General features: G+C 37.2%; 1 protein-coding gene across 2 annotated transcripts in view; it reads right to left on the reverse strand.

The window, feature by feature from the left end:
• Positions 1 to 1,254: 1,254 nt before the first annotated feature.
• Positions 1,255 to 22,312, reverse strand: part of STIM2 (stromal interaction molecule 2) — a 63,067-nt gene continuing 42,009 nt past the window's right edge. The window contains exons 3-13 of one of the 2 annotated variants that reach the window (XM_082759910.1): positions 17,591 to 17,705; positions 10,965 to 11,076; positions 10,228 to 10,343; positions 9,064 to 9,241; positions 7,952 to 8,129; positions 7,193 to 7,360; positions 6,904 to 7,004; positions 6,449 to 6,687; positions 2,729 to 2,930; positions 2,305 to 2,453; positions 1,737 to 1,926 (exon numbers count right to left, since the gene is read on the reverse strand). In XM_082759910.1, coding sequence (XP_082616036.1) covers positions 1,889 to 1,926; positions 2,305 to 2,453; positions 2,729 to 2,930; positions 6,449 to 6,687; positions 6,904 to 7,004; positions 7,193 to 7,360; positions 7,952 to 8,129; positions 9,064 to 9,241; positions 10,228 to 10,343; positions 10,965 to 11,076; positions 17,591 to 17,705 — 1,596 coding nt within the window. In that variant the 3' untranslated portion in view covers positions 1,737 to 1,888. Of the gene's footprint in view, positions 1,927 to 2,304; positions 2,454 to 2,728; positions 2,931 to 6,448; positions 6,688 to 6,903; positions 7,005 to 7,192; positions 7,361 to 7,951; positions 8,130 to 9,063; positions 9,242 to 10,227; positions 10,344 to 10,964; positions 11,077 to 17,590; positions 17,706 to 22,312 lie in introns of both variants that reach the window. The other variant, XM_082759909.1, reaches the window with a different exon arrangement.

The following is a 22,312-nucleotide window of genomic DNA, read 5'->3' on the forward strand; positions in this document are numbered from 1 at the left end:
GTTCATTAGAGCAAGAAGTATTTCTTTGGAATGTACCTCAAAACAAATTCCTGCTCAGTATTAACGTTTTCAGACAAACTGAATAAAAGGCACTGTTACTCAAGCAGTACGTTTGTTGTCTCCAACTGTTGGAAAAAAAAAAATGGTTTTCAAGCAACTAGCTACTGTTGCCCTAAGAAGGCTTCCTTATTATCTCGTAGTAACTTCATCTCTCCGTATAAAAGCTCAACAAAAACTTTTCTGAAGCATGTCGAGTCTCACCTTTATAGCTATCTTTATATCTAAAATTATGAGTTAGTATAACAGTATGCATTACAAAATTATACCATTTACTTCAGACATGTCTGAACAGCTAAATCTTCAAACTATACAAAAATAAAGTGTATGAAATCTTACAAAAGGAGGACATTAAGACATTAATAGCTAATCCAAAAAATATAACAATAACTTATACACAGCAGTAAGCATAAGCAATGTAGCCTACAACAGCTTTCAATAAACATGACTTCTGAAACAAGCATTAGCTAAAATTGGAACATTCCCAAGCACAATAATGTTTCCAATTTATTATCTTTACCACAGTACAAAACTTTCACAAACCGAAATGTCCATTGTCTGTCAGTCTGTAAACAAAAGCAACTACCCCCACCTCCTCATTTTAAGAGAGTGAATATTTTTAGTCCTCGGTCAAGTTTCATATCCATCACTTGCATAAGGAATCAAGAGCCTCTTCTCTTGTTAAATTACATACATATATATATATATATTTATCATACAGCCTGCAGTGAAGTGAAATCACAGTGAAAGTCCTGGGAAAAACATGATCTTTACAGCAGGACTTGAACCATTCTAATAATAAATGCATCTAACAAAGCTTCCCATAATAAAAGCGTGGCATTTCCATTTCCAGAAATCAAGTCAATTAGAAATTCTAGGTTCTACTTAAAAACCCCAAAGATCTAAAAGTGAAAAGATTCATCTCCTCAAATACAAGTCTTTCAGTTTCACTTGCAGAGAGACTTTTCCAGTCTGTAAAACAGTAGTGCAATTCAATTAGTTCTTTTATTTTTCTTGAAGTCCAGTAGATAAATGATGTAGCTCTATGGAAAGATAGGAAGATGCTCTGGTAAACAAGAAACTTTGGCAAGCCCAGGAGGGCTTACTAGTTCATTAAAGCTTGTAAGTCCAAAGTGGCTTAAAAAAGGTTTATGAATAAACTAAAAAAAGAGAAATAAATAGGCAGAAATGAATGTAAACTGTCTGAAACTTTTAATGATTTCTCATTGACAGCTGGCACAAACTTTGATAGCAAAGTCAGTTAAATAGAATCCACCTACAGAGTATTCCATTAGCGCATCCAGTCTGGAATGCTCAAATGGAATTACATTCCTAAAGATTTAAAAAACAGTACTTATAACATTACTACAAGGCTTCTTCTGCCCACCTCACTTACACTTCTTCTTAAAGAGGCTTTTTATTTTTGATGGCTTTTTGTTTTTTTCACCATTTTGGTACAGGTCCTGTGGGATGCTACTTATCCTAGGGACAGAAGAAGCTTCGTGGCTGGGTTTACTGTCACTACTGGCTGAAGAACACGAGGTGTGCCGAGGCTTTACGACTGGGATCCCACTTGAAAGCTGGTTCATGCTGCAGGACTTCTCCAGGATTCCGTTATAAACTTTGCTTGCAGGACTAAAAATCATGCTCTTAGTTTCTGCCATGCCTACACAGTCAGGAGAGCCCCTAGATATATCTGCAGTTAGAGAAGAGGAGTCTCCTGTAGATGATTCCTCCAGTGAGAGTTCTTCCCGGGATACTTTCTGAGGAGAAAGTGTCTGGTACATCTCAAGACTAGATGGAGGAGACTGCTTCCTTCCAACGGATGAATTTAAGGAGTCACATTCTGAACCTGCTTCCTGTACTTCCCTGAGTCAGAGCAAACAAAGGAAAAAAGAATGAAACTATTATTTCCACCATGCAATTAACAAGGAAATTTAGAATCAATAATATCAGTCTAAAAGCACCACCCACTTTTCCCTAGTAGTTAATTAACAAAAACATCAAGTCCAACATTTTAACTTACAACTTGCACTATATCATTTCATTACCTAAACTTAAAATAATTACTTTCTGCAATTTTGCTTTTTGTGGACAGCAGGATCTGCCCAGAATCAGTCATTTGCATCTCACTTCAAAGAACAAAAACTATCTTTCTGGCACGTGAAGTCAGAAAAGTTATGAAATGAAAGGAGGAGATTTAAGTCTATCATATACAAAAAGTTTCTTCAGGACAAGTGTCCCTACCTTTCAACAAGCTCATTTGCTCCTTCCAAAAGGAATTTAACCTTTTCCTATGAGGCCATGTAACAAGAGTAGGTACACGCTCAACATGCTGTAAGAATTGTGTTACCATCCATCTTCTCTTCGCCCAGTAGCTGACATTGCTTTTGATCCTAGTTTCAGATGTAAAAGCCAGTAACATATTGTAATGGAGAATCAGGGTTAGTTCAGTGCACCCTGGATTGTAACATTACTTAACTGTACATGACATGCTAGCTATTTACATACACATACCAGACATGAACACTTTCTGCTCCTTTTGACTACATTCATTTATATTATCCTACAAATTACTTTAATTTTCGTCATGGTTCAACCTCTAATTCTAAACTGACTGCCTCAAACACTCCTAATCAGATTCCCAAGTGCTGTTTGCTAGTCCCCATACCATTGTTTATCAGCAGAGAAGTAAATGGCTTCCTCCTCCTCTTCAGTTCGATAAAGAGCTGGGCAGCTCGACACAGAAAGGATGTCAGGGTCAGGGGAGTGCAAAGCATGCTGAGATTGTGGAGATGATGGCACAACATTGCGTCTTGATCGACACAAGCTACTGCTTCTTGCCAGTGTGCTGGGAGGTTTTACAATGGACCCTGAGGCAAAGAAAAAGCAAACCAAACCCCCCCATGTGACATCGATGTTAACAAAATCTACTCTAAAGACTAAATAGCAGGTGTCTGCTTCAGTCACAGTGATTCTTAAACAACTTTCACATTGCTCAATTATTTAGAGGACATTGCTCTATTGTTAAGAGAGAAGGCAGACTAACAGCACCTTACACATTCTACAGGTAGATGAAGCAGCTAACCAACTGCAGAAGTTTTGTGCCTACCAAATACTATTCTGACCATGTGCAGCACTGCCTCACGACCCTCCCTTGGGAGGGAAGAGACTAATGAGACTTGCAAACCCTTATGAACTAAAAATAGCAGTACTCAAGTTAGCACACTACACAATATCCTGTATTTTACTTGTATTCTTTAAGCTCCAAATAACCACACATGAAAGTTTTGTAATGTAGGTGGTACCTAACCAAACACTCAACTGAAATACACTGCATTAGTTGAAAATTACATTAGACATAGAAAACTAAATCATATATAACAAGATAGAAAATATATAATTCAACCTCATTTCAAGCTCAAGAATTTCCTATTTGATGTTTTCTTTTTCCATGCTAAGAATTTAAGGAAAAAAATAATGGGTGGAGACAGCAACACAAGAGTCGACCATTCAAGCACCTAACAGGAAGTGACAAACTATCTTTCTCATCCAATTCCTCCTTCAGAAACTGATTAGACATCAATACTTTTATGGAAAGAAACCTCCAGATCTATTTTCAGGATAGCTGTAATGCCTCAGGACTTCTCATATACCTCGTTACACTCTCCAACAGAATGCATCACTTAGCTTAAAATAAGACAGACCATACCTTTACTGCTGCTCAAGACGTTTACTTAGTACAGCATACCAAAAGAATTTAACATTTACTGTAGACAAAGATGTCTAGCCTGACACAACGTGCATCTTATTTTTGAGATGCAAGTCAGTCAGGTAGATTACAGTCTCCCTTCCTGGAATCTCAGAAAAGGTTCAGTTCCTGTTTTCAGTGCAGGAAGCCACAACCATTCACAAAACTGCAAACAACTGCACCTTCACCACAACATGGACTTTGTGTCCTGCTGGAGTGAGCAATAAACAGTGGCTTCCAAGTCTTAACATGACAGTTATCACATAAATCAAACTTTTAATTTTACTTTGATGAATTCCCTATGACTTGGAAAAGCAGCTAAAAAAAACAAGCCTGTCAGTAATCAAATTCCTAAAAAAAAAAAAAAAAAAAAAAAGAATGTATACCAAAGAATACAAAATCTATTTAGGCAATTTGTACTGTGTGTCCAGGTAAATAAGATGCCATCCTACTTGCTGGTGTAAAAAACAAGACCATCACTGACTTAAGAGAAATTATAAGCATTTTGTTTTCTTATAGGGGTATATTTGCAGGATTGTGAAAGATTCAGCTATGACAACTTAGAATCAGTTTTATAGTGCAAATGAAACCCACTAGATCAAGGAGTCAACTGAATCCTAGCAAGTTAATGGAAAATAGAAAATTTCACTATCCCTTTCATGTAATGCCTTCGTTTCAGCCTTGTTCATCTACTTTATATCCTCCTGTTCTTAATTTCAGGACTAAACAGATCCATTACTTCACACCATTTTAGCCTATCATATTTCCTGCTGAAGTGCAAAGAAGCCTGTCCATCTGACTGCCAACTATGCCAACCTTACACAGATATCAAAGGATGCTAAGGCCAGGTAACAGCCTAGACCAGACAGTTCAGTTATGTCCAGACACTGAAAGTCTTGCTTGTAACTGACCTGTCTGCATACTGTCTTTTGCCTGAAGCCTCATGAGTGAGACAAGCCATTTTGCTTCTGTCTTTCCTCGTGTGCATTTGTCATTTTTCTCTAAAGGATGGGAATAATTTAGCAGTTACCAACGTATCACACAATAATTTGACTTCCTGAATGATGTTCCTTTCAGGAACATCACTGAACATATTTTTTGTTTCCCCAGTCCCAAACATTTCCAGTTTGTTTTTGTAAATAGTACAAACTATAAAAGCTAGTAAACTAAAAAGTTACTTCTCTCATGCTATCACTTTACAAAAAGCAGACACTTATGCTTCATCAAAACTCAGAAAACATAGTTAAAGTTCTTGTAACGTTATTATGATTTAGGTAACTTTCATCACTGATTAACTGAGATACCACTCACTAGCTATAAACACTTCCAAAAAGACAAACTAAATTTTAACAAAAACAGAAGTTTCAACTACATGTGCTCTTAGAAACTATACAGTCCTTCTCTAATCTTCGATCCTCTGAACCAGCTGCACTTTGTTGCTCTCTGGCTTCACTTTCATGCAAGACCTGAACAAGAAGATGGACTAAAATCACATCTTACATACACATTTCAGTGATTTGCCATTTTAGACTATCTGGAAGGTCGTGAGCTCTGTTTTAAAACCACACCATAGGTTACTCCATATTCTTTCTTGGAATTTTGGACCTGGGAATCCACATCTTACTGGGTCATCCAAGGAATTTGTTACTAAGCTTTAAATCAAAGCCCTTATAGAGAAGGCTATAGTACTCTTTACAAGTAATCAGAACTTACAGAAAAAATAGCATTGCATTGGTATTAAATTTTTCAAAGGGCTCCATGGAATACACGCAAAAACACTGGTATATTTAGAACGAAAACATGCCCCAAGCACATGAAACAAAGCCAGCAAAGTGGCATTCTCCTTATGTGCTTTTAAAATTCTAATTGATTCTAAGAATTCCAGCCCTGGAAGAAAAATGTACACACATAACAAAGATTTCTTCCCTACTTATTCCCCAGCTTGATATTGTTTATTTAAAAAAGCTACATGGAAGCTCATCTTTTGATATGCCTCCAGAGTCCAGTTAATCAAAACTTCCATGAAACAGGCTCTTGTATTGACGTAATGACTCAAGATACCAGGGTGGTCTGGATCCCCAGTGTATATACTTTCATCATAGTTTAACCAAAGCTGGATTTCCCTCCCTCCAGCATTTGGCCTCTGTGCTTCACAAACAACCCAACGTATCCAAACACAAACATTCTCCCTGAAAGCTTCCCTTGGACAACAACAGGATTTGAAGAATGTTTGAAAAGCTATGTAGCACAAGGAACCCTAGGCAAAATCCATCCCTTCCATCTGAAAGGATAAATGTGCTATGTGCTAAGAAAAAAAAAATAGCACTACAGATAAGAACTTGTTTTAGTGGAGAACCAAGCATGACAAGCAGACTTTAAAACCTTTAGCTCACTCTGTACCTGGAGTGTCCCCCACCCCCACCATGGTAAAGAAACAAAGGCTTTTTTTCCTTTATTTTTATTGCAAAACCTTATTTTCAGTTTATGCAAGTCCCAAAAGACATCTGAAAAGTTACACAGAATTTTGTTGCTTCTAAACTTTGATGCAACCCTATATGATTTTAGTATGCCCCTCCCACTTGATTTTAAAATCCCATGTTCGAAAGCTTTCCCATCAAGTTTACTCAACTTAATACTTACCATGAAACTGTGAAACTATTGGAGGAGTATCTTCATCTAAGTCATCAACTCCCCCTGCAATTGGATAAGGAGGAATGGAAACTCGAGGCATAACTACCCAGCTGTGATCAGAGTACAGAGAGGAGGTCAAGCTCGGTAGCCCAGAGTTGTGTGCAATTTGAAAACCACAAATCTTCTCAATCTGTTGCCATCGATAAAGACGCTCTCGTAAACAGGTTGTCAACTCAGAGAGTGCCTTCCTGAAAAAAAGCAAGCATTAAAATTACTTATTCTGTTCTTAATAGCAAAGCAACACCAGTGCAGCCATTCTAGGCCCTTTAAGACTGCAAATATTCCCATTTTAATGTCTTTTAAGCTGTTCCACATAGAAGTGCAAAAACACTAAGATAGTAAGTTCAAATTCCAGAAATACACAGTCAAAAAAAAAAACACATGCGTCCTGTTATTAGTCTTACTTTGCTTCAAGGATTTTATGGTCCACTTCATCCAGTGAGGAGCTGTGTGCAACATGTAATGTTCCAAATACAGTGCTTCTCTTCTTTTTTATCTTTTCTGCCTAAAAAGCAGAAACGCTTATGTTATGTACTTAATACAGACAGCAAAATATCAGCAATATTGATAGGCAGCATACATCATCTCAAAGGAGAAAAAATATCCATACACTTATCTGAATAATTTGTGTTTACTGTTTCATTCACCTAGCAAGATATCGCTCTTAAGTAACTGAAGAGTAAACATTAGTACCTCATCTTTGGCGATTGTTAATTGCATTTCTGCATGCTGTCTTTTGATATTGTAATATTGCACTTCAACTTCATGCGTTAACTGAAGCCACTTCTGTAAAGCTTCAGGAACAGACCAGTTACTTCTCAGCTCAAATTCCTTCTCAGCCTTTTTTAGAGCCATGCGAACCTAGCATCGAAAAAGAAAAAAAAAAGCATCACCAAGATTCTCATTAGAACTGACAGCAGAAAACAAAATATAAACACCTTTTTAAACCCAGAGCAACATATTAAGGCTTTACAACAAGCTTTGGCAAGTGCCCATCTGTCAGGAAGGCAGATGAGGCATTTCTGAAATTAAGGTATGTGAATTTCCATGTACTATATTACACTCAGATATTTCTCTGGTGATATATAGTCACTCACTTGAGGCTTACAAGTATTTGTAAGACAACACATTGATTTAGTATTATAAATCCTCTATTACTACTCAAGAGTGAGATAAAGCTACTCCTTCTCATGTGATAACAAGATAGAAAACAAGCTTTCTTATATCCTGTTCCATGAATCCAGTTACGTTATGATAAGATAATACATAGTTATGTCCTTTTATGTAGCAAAATACTCCTGAAGCTATGACATGATTGACAGACTTTTGCTTTTAGTACTCCCAGAATTTTCCATTCAAATCTAGTGTCAGAGAAAGGCTGTTCTAAACCCTAAATATCTAATAAAGGACCAAATTAAAGTCAACATTAAAATACATACAGTTTGCAGATACCTGTACTAGCTCTTCTTCTGCATATTTGAGCCTGCTGAGCTCACATTCAGCTCCCTCCCTCAACTCCCTTAGGCGATGAGCTTCTCGTTTTGCATCATTGATCTCATCCATCATTTTGCGCTCCAGATTTTGCTTTTCCACAGCTACATTTCTATTCTCCTCCTGTGCCTTCTCAAGCCTTCACATTGAACAGAAAAATGAGAAAACACACAGCATGTTTGTTAAAAATTGCCACCCTCTTGAGAAGAAATTGTGTCCAGTGCCAGGACAACAGGCAATTAGCACAAACTGGATCACAAGAGGTTCCCTCTGAACATCACGAAATACTACTTCACTGTATGTGTGACCAAGCTCAGGTTGCCCTGTAAGGAGTCTCCCTCCCTGGAGATCTTCAAAAGCCACCTGGACGTGATCCTGAGCAGCCTGCTCTAGGTGTCCCTTCTTGAGCAGGAAGGTTGGACCGGATGACTTCCAGAAGTCCCTTCCAACCTCAACCTTTCTGCAATTCTGTAATACTGAATACAAGCTGCATGAATGTGCAGCATCATGACAAAATGTCCAGTGTCAAACAAAATATGCCAACTTTCAGTTGAATCTTCATTAGAAGATCAACTTTCATTAATAAGATCAAAATAGCCATCTTCATAGAAAATTGAGTTACGTAAGTACCAGAGAAACCTACCAACTATCATGCTAAATAAGTAATACAAAGTAATCAGCCAAAGTCTATTTCAAACTTAAGAGCTTGAAACAGGAGAAAGATAGTTCCGTGTTCTCATTTCAATGTACATAAAGAAAATAGAGATTCCAAAGCAAACTAATTGTATGAATATAACAATATGTACTTCTAAATCAATAGATTTCAATAGATTCAAAAGACTGAATCTCTACTCTCACCTTTAAGTTATTATTTTATTCTAAAACATCCAGGAGCAATATCTACCCACTCAAAAACCCATCATCACTGACATCACACTTTCTATGTAAAAAGATTAACAAAATCCAAAGAAAGCTTTAAGGCGCAGTGTTTATGAGCATAAATGGTCTGTATTTGTATTTCACCACAAAATGAAGTCAAGGACAACTGAACTAGGCTTTGTTTGTTTTCATACCTTTCCTGCAAGTCAAGGAGACTTTGTTCTGCTGTTTGGAGACTTTCCAAGTCCTTCATCATTTTTGTGATGTGTTCTTTGGAGGTTCTGTTCTGGGTATATGCAAACCAGCAGCCTCCAAAACCAATAACTATAGAAACCGTTAATACAAAATCTTTCATCCAGTTGTGAGGGGGACCTGTACAGAGAATAACATGATCACTAACCACTTCGTGGATACATGAATACACCGTGAAGTTGTGTTTTGTTTTGTTTTCCTGCACAGCCTAAAAGGTGATGCAACGTAAGCCATTCTGTTCTAATGCAATCTACAGTCTATACTAAAACGTACATTACATTGAGGAAAGCTTATTAAATTTTACATTACATTGTCTATATATTTAAATTAGTTAAGAGAGCTTTCCCAATTACACTTTATCACCCTGGGAAGAACTTTAAGTTATGTTTCAGTAAGTTCTCCTCCATTTGTGCCCTCTGAAATACCCTAATACTAAATTAAAAATTTTCTTGTACAAAGTAGATTTTTAGAAGGCTAACTCCCTACCAGCTCTGGAAGGGCTTCCTAGTTTGGGAGCAGACAACACGCACAGAAACACAACACAACTGTAACTGTGTACAAGTAAGCATGTAGACCACTGGTGATGTGGTAAGGAAATGTTTGCATAAGCTAAAATGCGTCAGATGCAAAACTGTAATACTATATTTAACAGCACTTAAACTTGAGTGCGCACAAAAGACATTGGCATTGGGTTTGAATCACAGTCTCCTCCTCTTTGGGACACGGAGCGAGGAGTCATCCCCTCTCATTTCAACATCCCAGCTTGCAGTGTCCAAGATTTCTTGGAGGTGAATGTAACATTAGCTAGAAGTGTAACTTAAACATAGTCAAAAACAGTTAGAATGTACTTATTGCAACACAAAAGCCAACATGCAGCCCACTGGTAACACACCAAAATTACTACAGTCTTAAATTTTACAATTCTAGAGTTCCAGCATCCTTACAAGTTTTAATTCATTTAATTTCATAGTGTATGCCAACCAATCCATCAGTACAATCACAATATAAAATAAGCCATCCTACCTACAGCATCAAGCCTCACTGAAAGTATTTTCTGTTGAATTCCTACAATGAAAATATAAGAAAAAATACAAAAAAATACTAACGTGTGAGAGGTCCAAATAAAACAACATCCAAGGCTTTAAGCTGAAGTTTCTGTCTATGGCTCCGGTCAATTATTTTGAGGTGAGAGATCATGAAAGCATGTTCATTTACTGCTATCCTGTTAACAACAAAAACATTACCTACTTCACAAGCTATATTCAAACCCATCCATGAAAAAAATAAACACTCAATGTATGGAATTTCCTGGTTATATGGATTATAATCATGCAATTTAATTAAAAGATACAATAGATTGACCTGTTCCACATTTCCCTGTTCCACTTTTTCAGGAATAATCATTAATCCATCTGCCACAGCTAAAGGCAATAGCTGATCTATAAATTTGTGAAACCAACTCCACAAAATACACACAATACTCAGCTTTGGTAACTATGCTCAAGAAGAGGTGTTATGCAGATAGTTCTGATGTATACCTATGCAATATATTGGAAGTTGTCCAAAACAAAGTGAGCTAACATACAGAACTGCATGATTATTGATAGAAATTCAACAGGAAGAAACAAGGCTAAAATGAAAGGAACGGCTGGATACAAATTATATTTGGAACTATTTTGGCAGAAAAAAGTCAGTCATCTCTTCAGAAGCACGAGGGCATTTCTCTTTTCTTGGATTCATCCATGTCTTGTTAGACTTCAAGTTCACATCGTCGGTCTCACATCCTGACTAAATCAGCAGAACCTGTGGGGAATCATTTGAAACTAATTCAGAAGAAATTCACCTGGGAAGTGTTGTTCCATTGACATTGCTGTCTCTAAAATTCTTCTCGTATTGGGGCAGTTCAACAAATTCTGACAGCCACTGAAGGGTATCCTCTTGAGTCCAGTTATGAACTAGAAGAAAAATGTTTGATTAACTTAATTTTCACAAAAATCGATAGCAAGACATAGAAGACAAGCAGTAGAAAAGGAAGTTAGTGAGCATAAGGCTTTAGCCAAATAGAACTGCAGATTCTAGAATAGAATTAGCATTCATACTAACCAATGTGTTTCTGGCATTTTGCATTTTTCTTATTTGCCTAAGCTTCCTCAGGGAAACACATGGTAACCAAACCAGCACGGAACCAATATTTCTTTATTAAAAATCCACAGAATAATTTTATAGATATATTTAAATCGGGACTGCATCTTGTGACAAATCCGCTTAATGATCTCAGTCTCGACCCTTTTGTCTTTGCATATGTCTGCAGGTGCTGTACCCATTTTAAAGCAAGGTACCAAGATCTCTCCCAGGGACCCATTTTCACCAGCATCTTCAGAGGCTTGTGCCTACTGACCACAAAAGGGGAGAGAAGAAAGGAAATTTGCTCTCTAGAACTACTCGCACGTCACAAAGCTGGGCAGAGACAGCATCTCACACATACAATCAGGAAAGATGAAAAACAAGCTTAAACATTTCAGATTTTGATCAATTCAGATAACTAGAACACCTTTCAGACCCACTTACAAGCTTTTGAAATACAGTCACAATACAAACCGCTTGCAGCCATTCATATAGGTGGTGTATTACTCCTTCTCAGCACACTATTCCCATTTCTTCCTCTGCTTTAGCACCACAAGCTGTTGTCCAGGTGTTGATCTTACAACAGACACGGTTTTGTCGTAATACCCTAAGCTTTGATAAATGATGTCTCGGCTATTTGTAAACAGATCATATGCTCATTGCAAAGATTCTTAAATGTTTCTTGAATGTGAAAAGATCAGTTTCACAACTAATTTTAAGCATTTCAGAAAGGTTGACTACGATCATCCAGATCATCCTTAATTGCATCCTGCAAGCATCAGATTCACAAACTGATTCAAAGCAAATGCACAGTTTTGATTTGACATACAAAAGTTACCTAAAATAGCTACTACACACTACAGACTTCACTGAGAGCACAACATGTAATTTTGGAAGTAACACAATTCACTGAGTTGATAAATGGAAAAACTGAAATTTCACTGCTGATGAAAATACCTGGTAGTCACACTGTCAAGATTTAGGTGAAATTGTTTTCATATATATATATATATATATATATATATATATATATATATATATATATATACACACACACACACACACCCCTCAGCAGTAAATTTTAAACTTTTCACCTAAGAAATATCATCTGGGCTCTAATGAAATACATTTGAATTTACATGAAGCACAATTTCTACATTTAGAATTTATTTTCAAAGTATACAAGTTCTTTGTAGAAACTGTTAGATTTTGACTTCATGCAATAACTGATTGCTTTTTCACTTATGTTTTATTTGAAATACACATAAAATCACTTTTCAACTACAGCACTGATCAGGGAATGGAAGTAGACCAGGGGACACCCTGGGGAAACTGAACACAAGTGTTCCATACAACAATAATGGTCCATTGAAGCGTCCTCTTACCACCACAGAAGCTTCCTTCAACTTAAGGGTTTCATATCTATACTGTTTGAGAGTCTGAAACAATTATAATACAGAAACAAAGACTGCAAGAGAAACCTGCAGTTTAACCTGTCAGTTTATAAAGCCAACCTTCAAGCCAGGCAATTTGCTCCAGGTCCCAAAACAAGGTTTCACAACAAGTGCTTAATCCATCAGAGCTTTATTCTGTAGAAGACTTTTCTGTAAGTTATTGACACTGCTCGGACACTTAGAATCTGCTTCTGCGTCAGTGAATTTCTAGTGCTAGGCCCACAAATGCCCACATTGTCCAGCTGTAGCCCTGTCCTCCCTTTTCTGCAGCACCACAGCAGAGCCCTGGGAGACTTGCTATCAGCGAAAGCCTTCAAATTGTTTCTTTCCATTTGTGTTTTCTACATGGCATATACTGGTCAGAAGTATTGCTTGACTTGTCTCTAACAAGACCTTATGACCAGTGTATGAATTTATTCTACAACAGCACACAGCAGCGAGAAGCAAACTGGCCTTTTTCTCCTGCAGAAGCATTTATAGCCTACTGAAACATGACACAAGAGCACTGATGACAGGAGCATACTGAAAGTCAAGCTGGCCAGCAGAAATTCATCTCGATCAGCACTGGCAATTAGATTGTGACAGCTCCAATAAGCAAGCTGCAGTAGTAGTAATTTTTCCATATTTTAATCACCCAAAAAGAGCATAGTCCTTCAGATAGTGGAGTAGCAATTGACAATTGCTGTAAGTTAAAAGCACACTGCATTAAAAGAGATATCATATCCTTCCCTCTCACACTTATTTTCAAAGAGCTATCTTGAGATTGAGGATGTCAGCAGCATGCTTTGGGTGGGCAGGTATAAAAGCCACATTTACACCCCAATGCAGCACTCAGTCTGTAGACTTGCATCAGCTGTTATGCTCTGGATCCCAACGTGGCTGTTTTTTTTTTTTTTTAAAAACATCTATAACATACTTGAAGGTGAAAGAAGCAAAAAGGACCTTCAAACTGGCCCTGTATCAAAGTTGCTCCTTGCTAACACATATTCATAACTGATTGGAAGATCAGGCTATATATATATCCCTTTAATCACGTTAGATTTATCACATAGCACAGGGAGCCACAAAGTAAAACCATTATAGTATCAGCCCCAGTACTCCTTTGGACCTCCTGCACCTTTCAGAAGTCAGACTGCATTCAACAGCAGTATTTCAAAGAGTTTAGCATTGGCCAAAAGTGAATGACAGCCATATTCTGGGCTTAGAGTTAAAAGCAGGCTGACCAGGTAATAAATTAAAAAAAAAAAAAAAACATACTCTATCAAACACATGGAAAGATTCAAAAGCATTAGTATGAAATATGCTGCTATTAGTTTTTACAACTTTTGAATAGCATGAAAAATTTTAAGTCTGGGTCAGCGTTTACCTTCTTCTCTATCTTTTCAATAGCCAAGTGCATGTCTTTTTTCACCTCATGCAAGACAACCCATCTGCAGTACTGTACTCATCCTGCTCCAAATGGCATGGAGCCTTAGGTAACATGTCCTTCGCCAAGACCCACACGTGTTTCCAATCTCCGATATTTAAAAACTGAGACAGTAAACGATTAACAAAGTGGAAAACAATCCTAACATCTCCATGGCGTGCAGTTTAGTCCTAGCTACTGCAAGAATACTTACGAAATATTACCTCAGATTAAAACAGGTGATGACATATATAATGATATTTTTAAAGGCTTTGTTTATCTACTAAAGAAGGTAGACTTCAGGTCACCTTTTACTTTCTTCTCTGTGGAAAGCAGAAGGAAAAATACAGAGCTTGCATTTTTTGTATTTGCCATTTTGTATTATAGAACAGTCCACAAACTACAGGATGTATGACATTAAACGTCAAATAAGCCATAACGGCAGAGAAAAAGTAGTTGCTTTTTCTTTAAAAAAAATCAGTTCATAGAAACTGACTTTTGGTAGGACTTATTCTGACAGAAGTAAACAACTCAAGAATTCCAGGTTTGACCACTACAGTTTTGTTTTGCCACAGCAATGAAGTTGTATGGGACAATGCTACCTTGTCAAGAATACAGCTCCCTGCTCTATTCACCCAGGCAGGTCAGAGAGCTATCCAGCTGAAGGCTCCTGCCCCAGTTTTACAGACTGCCTTATGACTGAGACTAAATATGTAAACATCTCTCTTCTAATAGCACTCAAATTCATGCAGACTTGATCTGGGTGGTGTAGGGGGTGCAGAATACAAGGGCTAGGGCCACAGATGCTCCAGACTGGACTTTGAATGCCAATTTCTGCTCAATCACTTTTTAGACATCAAAGCAAGTGTTCATGCATCACCTTTGTGAACTCCCACCTCGCACCTCTTCAAGGCAGAATAAATACCGACTCTGCACTTGAACTTTAACTCAACAACAACTAACCTTGATACTTGAGAATAGCTGACAGACTTTGTGCATATATAAATAAATACTGCTTAGTTAAAAAGACAGTCAAACACCACACGGCAAGCATATGGAACACAAGGAACAGGCGTACATAAGAACAGAAATCAGAAGAGTTTTAGGAAGCAGGGTTTTCTATGCTTTACACAAGATATGCCAGTTCCTAACCAATCTTCTAAAAAGAGTTCTGTCTCTCCAGAGTTAAATCACAAGATTTAAAAGTTTAAATGGTCAGCGGCATCAACTAAACTAAGTGCCAGTTGTTTTCACTGAAAGAGTCACCAAAGCTGTATGGCAACAGAGCAACAGACTAGATGCTGATTTTAGCTGCACTGTCTTTCCTTTCATGCAAGAAAAACTTACAGCAGCCTCGAAATCCCTTTAACTTGCACCAGTACAGACTACTACTTATGGATTTTAAGGCAAGGGGGGATACCAAAAGCAGGCCTCGTGCCAGAAATAATTAAAAAGCAATCTGCTTTTTTTTTTTTTTTTCCTTCCCTCAAATCTCATCCATCTTGTATCAAACAAAAGGCTATTTTAAACTACTTGATATATGCTGAAGACAAACATCTGGAGAAAATTATCTTTATGAGAAAGAAAGGACAATTCAATTCACCATAAAATAAGAAACACTAAATCCAGAAGACAATTCTGCATAAGCACTAATGGGCACTGTCAAAGGCACTATTTAGAGCTTGTAATTCTCACAGATACCTACAGACTACTTAACGAAGTCTCAAATTACCGATACCACCATTTACACTACCATCCACGCTCTTGCTTCATGCTGTCAAATTGCATTAAACTGGCACTATATACTAGCAGCACTTAAATCAGTATTCCTAAAACATCTAAAAAGGAAAAGCAATATCTTGTGTGTTTCCTAAAGTTAAAAGAAAATAGTTTAAGATTTGAGAGGCTTCATGCTTTCTAAGTCACCAAAACCAAGCATGCATATACATATTAAAAAAAAAAAAAAAATCAGAGGCAACTTTGAAAAGTTCTGTATTGGGAAAAAAAAAAAAAAAAAAAAAACATTTCAAGACCATGTCACTTTGCTTCTAAGTTCAAAAAGCAGTGAAGAGGAACATCATATAAAAAGCTTAGGCAGTTATTAATTACCAAAACATGAGTTTGGAAATCTCAGAATTTAAGCAGCTCAAGTGAAAAGTTCCAAAAACTTCAACAACTTTATTTCTTAGCATACAATTAAAAGAAAGAATAAAGAAAATAAGCATATAACAGTTAGATTTCAATTAGAAACATAAAACTTTAATATTGTTAGTATAAACTCCACTTTTCCTAAAGCATCCTTTATATGTCCGCTTGGGAGGCTCATTTTCATCCCTATGGTAGAACTTCAGTATAATGGTACTGAACATACAACAGCACTGAACAGTGCAGAGCAAAGCCTCTATAAGCAGACACAGGAAGACCAGACAGTCCTTTCAAAATCTGAGTCTTATTCACACTACTCACTGTACTCAAGAGACGTGGAACAAAGTTATATACAGATACTTCTGATAATACTACAGCCTGCATTTCTGAAGAGTTACTATAGGTCAGACAAAATTGTAGACAAATTTTTCTTTGATAATTTAGTTGCAATGTTTTCATTGCACAAGATCTTCTGTGAGCAAGTACCTAAAGGATACTTGAAGAGATGAAACAAGAAACATCCACCGATTAAAATACAACTGGTTTACTACATAGCAAACAGTTGCAATGTATGACCTCTGACTGCACTTAAACGAGTGCCTAACAGTAGTTGAACAAATGTCATCTTCCTAGTTTCAATTCGCTTCTGTTCAATCTTTTGTTCAACTGATACTAATTTACAGATCTTTAAGCACACATCATCAGTTCAATAGCTTATGAATGTTAAAAAAAATTACTCTTAACTATGACCAACATTCCTAACCTTTACAGATTTATTTTTTCATCACTAAATCCTGGAACATACTCAGCAATGAACAGTATACCATTCATGAAGTATGTGGTTTATAATTTCATTCAAATCAAGGAATGCACGTTGGATCATCATTGCATGGTCCTGTATCCCAAGTTTCAAAAGATTTTAAAAAATACTTAGGACTAGGAATTTTAGCTCTTTGTAGCCCAAAGACAATTTATACAGTAGAAGTACATTGGATTTTCCACTTAGTACAGTGTATAATTAATGTTAAAAAACACCTTGATAGAAACCCTTAGGGTTTGCTCACTAAATAAAAACACTTATCTGGAATTCAATGATTGCAACAGTCACTTCCATAAATTATAACCTCATACCGATGAGTGTGAAAGCTATCTTAATGTACCCAGCACGTCAAAAAGAAATTAACACTAGAGTGAGCATTCAGTTGGGTTTATATACCCCTGTGAATCACGGTACTGATACAGATTCATGAAAATGCTGAAGAAGAGGTCATCCACTTACTACTATAAACAACTTGGTGGAAAACTGTGTCTATTTCAATAACCAATATATTTTTAACCTACCTTCAGATGTTTTCCAGCGTCTCCATAAATCCTCAATGGTAATATGCTTGTCTTCTCTGTGTAGGTGGCTATGTTTATTCGAGGCATCCTTATACTGCATATCTTCCCTTAAAAACTGAAGGAAAACAAATTAAAAAACATCACTTTCTAAGCAGAAGCTGCAAGTATATCAGGGCAAAAAAAATCTTTACTATCTCTTCCCCATGCAAGCAGCACACAATTCATGTAAGCTGACTATGTCAAAGACTCAAAAAGGAAGTTTTAACACTCTTACAGGACTTGATTCTGCAATTATTAAACTCTAGGAAAACTGAATTTGCAATTGCTAGTATATAACGTTTAACAACATTTTTCTTGTACCTTAGACTTAGTGATTCCAAGTATGCACCGCACAAATCATACTGCATACTTTTCCATTCTGAATACATTTGGTCTTACCTTCAATAGATGAAGATGACTATGTAATAATAGAAAACACACCAGACCTTTATGGATGATGAGTAATACCTGAATCCTGCTACAGCAGTTAAAAACAACCGCTTGTGGAATGATAGAAAGGTGTTAACTAATATTAGTCTTCTGAGTAGATAACAAATTTTAGTTCCATTTCAAATTAAAAACAGAAGCCATCTTAGGGACAATTTTCTTCTTAATAATGATGCCTCAGTGGCTACACTCCAAGCACAGAAGTATTACACATGGCATTTCATTTACAATAATTAATAGAAAGCCTATGTCAAAATACCAAGCTTTGCATATTAGTAAGCATAACAAAACAGATCCTGCAATCTCATTATACAACAGTGTTGTATCAGTATTTCACAAGTCATTGCAAATGGTTTCTCTTTATACATAGAGCCAGAAAAAGCATGGAAATGCAAGACCCTAGCATATATCCTCTTAGCTAGGGCCACTGTCAGGAAAAATGGATACCACAACCATGAAATGAAGACCTTCCTCCCTCCCCCAAAAGCTGAGGAGTGCTAAATGTCCATTAGCCAACAATCTTAGCTCTTATACTGCATTCATTATTGGGTGTGCATAAAACCACACTAGTGCTGCAGTGTAGTACAGCACTATGCCAGAGAAACCCCTTAATTCTTCTCGTACCTACTGCTTCCCATTCTTTTTCCAAGTTTCAGTGTAACTGAAATATCTTCAGCTGCAAGTCAGAATTGAAGTAGGGGAAATTATGAGAGGGAGAGATTGAAAAACTTACTGCAGGTATGAATGAAGCTTTCCAAGTGGACAAAGTGAGCAAGACAATAGAAGAATAACACAGAACATAACAAATAGGTGCCGGTCTTATTTGTTTCACACAGAGCCTAGAGAAGTTGGAATACTGGTTAGCAAACCCATCTCCCATTAGTAGCAGTAACCTTACATCGGTATCAGACCCTAAAAAGCACACCATCAGACACCTCTGTGGATGGACACCTTATGAGTAGCAGTACCAGAAAACTAACATGAGAGCAAAGTAATCTCAGAGGAGATTACTTGCTTTCCTCACTCCCTGAAGGATATGCAGCCCAACCAAAACCTGCTATAGGTAGTCAAGACAGCTAACAAAAAAGAGTTTTTATGTGGCAGGTCCATATGCTATCTCTGCTTCAAACAAAGGTGATAAAGAATGGCAAGTGGTGAACTGCTAGATGTCCCACTTAAACTTTACTCCTGGAATAGAGCATCTGCAGATCTTCCCACATTTCTAACAAATCTAGAGATGATTTAGTTCAAGTTGCACCAGATGGAAAATCAATGTATGATAGCAGAAATATACAAGAAGAAACTCACACTTACCAAAGTCCCCTTATTAAAATCTTCATTCTTACAAGAAAATTAGAAGTCTTAAAAAAAATACAGGAAGGGATTCAGGTTTCTCCTCTAACTACTACACTTCAGATACAATAGTAGTTGCCTTCCTGAATCCAATCATAAATACCATGCCTATCTTTTGGTTCCAAATACAGGTTGGGTGCAAGCCCTCTTTCACCTACCACTTCAGAGCATTTTTGACTGACAGACAATAGCTTTCTAAAGCAGTTTGATTACTCAATTATTTCTGTTTAGCCAATAAAAATTTCATGTGTGCTTGAACTACTACTGTGCATACGTATAAGAAGGCAGAGATGCTCATGTTTACACACGCATGCATACGAGAAATATCAGAGAAATGTACTAAATGAGAAAATTGAGAATGCAGCCTGTTGGGGTAGAGCCATTTGCAGAACTTTGAAAACACCCTGGTCCAACAGTAGTAAAAAAAAGTACAGTAAGCACAGAAAGGAATGACTGCTGTAACCATATGGAAATGTATCTGCTGCATGTTCCACAGTCCAAACATGAACTCTGAGTACTTCCCAGATTGGCACAACAACTCTGAAGCTGGTAATTCCCATAACCAGCACACGATGTACAATCGAAGGTGTCTGTGACAGGCACAGACATTTGTTTTAAAAAGGCCAGTGTGGTTTCTGAAGGGGAACAGAATGGAATACATGCTGTAGCTAAAGGTTTCAGCACATTTTGCACCTCCCCAGCTAAAGCTCATACCTCCGAGTTTTCAATTTTCTTCCATCTATTGCTAGTTGACAGCAAAAGCAAAATATTTCACGACAGGAACATCTGAACAGCTACAGGTGCTGTCAAGAAAAAGTCTGAAATGCTGTTAAGAAAATCATGCTACAGACAAGGCTAGGAAGAAAGAGATGACAGATGCCAACTGATATACAGAAAAGCTTTAGGGTGTTACATATCACACAAGAGCCCTATAAGGTTATACAGGAAAGCGTTCTGATTTTTAAAATGCAACATGGGTTACCTCGACAGCCAGTTAAGCAATGCAGAAAGGATGTATGGAAAACTTTCAAGGTTTCCTGTTGTTGGGCTACAAAGCCAGCAGAGGGAGCAGGAGTTAACAGATACATTCACACGGCACTGATGCGAACACAGCTATGTAAGCTTGAGGGGGGAAAACTGAAAGCTTAATTTCAAATTTCATCACAAATACAGAAAAATCTAAGTTTACAATAAAAAAAAAAAATCCAGAAGGAGAGAAGAATAGTGGAAAAGATCTAATTTACATTGAAAGACTGTTAGGGTATTTGACTAAATGTTTTTGTTTGTTTGTTTTTTTAAACAAGGAGTCCACACACAAACACCTCGAGCAACTTGCATTAAATAATTAGTTTGCAGTAACTCCACGGGAGTGGTCCTGTGTTTATGAGGATTTCTCCATGAAAAACCAAAGTGCCTGTCTTCTGTTCAATCCCACCTATATTGCTCTCAGGTCAGAGACAGTCACAGCACAGGACTGCCACAGGGAAGAGTTACAGCATGTACAGCTGGACAAGAAAACATCACTTTTCAAAGAAGGAATGCAGTCGCTAATGAAGAGATATGACAGTCAACAAACATCTCTTTTGCTTAAAATACCTTTTTTTAAGAGCTGGCCTAATATGGAAGTTTTGTTAAGAAAAGGAATTGCATCCTAAATTGAAGAAAGCCATAAAAACAGAACAACTCTGGTAGAAAGAGGATTTTTCTGTTCCTTGTCATGGCAGCTAATCTCTCTTCTGTTGCCCTGGCCATTAAGTACACAAAGAAGAGGTTAGAAAAGTAACTCTAAATTGGGAGGTTAAAAGAATTAGCTCTGACAAAACACATCGAAGTATTATCTTAGCCAACATAATTATTCAACAGGGAGAAGGCCTTTTAAAGACTACAAATTTGAAACCAAGAAAGCAGATGAGTTACGTAAAAAGAAGTGTAAAATAGCCATTAGTTGAGGTAGGTAATTCAAAAACAACTAAAAATTACTTTAAAGAAAGCCACACACCTAAAATCAAACCTGGAGTTTTGATCCCAGAAGAAATATTAACAACTGTGCTCCTACAAACAAAAAATCATATCCCAGAGCCCAGGATTCAGTGTAATAAAGTGGGGATGAAAAACTTTCATCCTGGCGCCAACAGAAGCTGAAGCCCTGGAACAGTTCAAGGCAAGGTCAGGTGAGCCACCACCTTCCTCTCCACAGAGCCTTTATTTCTGTAACATTCACCAAAACCCAGCAAACTCAACCAAGAACTAGCCTGAAGCAAGAACCACAAACTTCTAACCCTTCCAAAGAAGAAAAACAGACACCAAAATCCAACACAGGTCTGACACCAAGGGAGCACTGACACACTAAAGCCATACACCACAAAGATGCAGGGCAGAAAAATATGGAAGTTGCAAAATTGCAAAAACATCCTTGCTCCTTGAGGAGCAAATGAACAATCGCATACTTTTGCTAAACAGTGGAAAAGTAAAATTAACCACATTCACTAACTGCAGAAGGAAGCACTCATGCTATGTTTATTCCTTGTTCTGGATAAAGACACAAGTTTATGATTTTCAGTTTCACAAACTTAAAATAGACCCTCCAACTGACAAGTTTACTTTAAGAGCAATTAGTAACATCTCCTGGCTAAGTGTTACCATCCTCCCTTGAGCAACCATTCCTTTCTACAGTGTTATTCCTTTCAGTTTTATTATTTCCTCTTGCTTTAATTCTTCTGAAGAAAACCTGCAACAAGTCAAAACCTCAATTTTCCTTTAACCCTACCTTAGTATAGAGGCAGTCCTAGCAGCAGTCACCCTTAAATGGCCTTTTACAAAGCTGTCCCATCCTGTGCTACCAGATTTACTCCATCTATTGCACACTGTCAAGCCTTACCAAGT

The sequence above is a fragment of the Aythya marila genome, assembly GCF_965140915.1.
Source record: "Aythya marila genome assembly, chromosome: 4".
NCBI lineage: Eukaryota > Metazoa > Chordata > Aves > Anseriformes > Anatidae > Aythya > Aythya marila.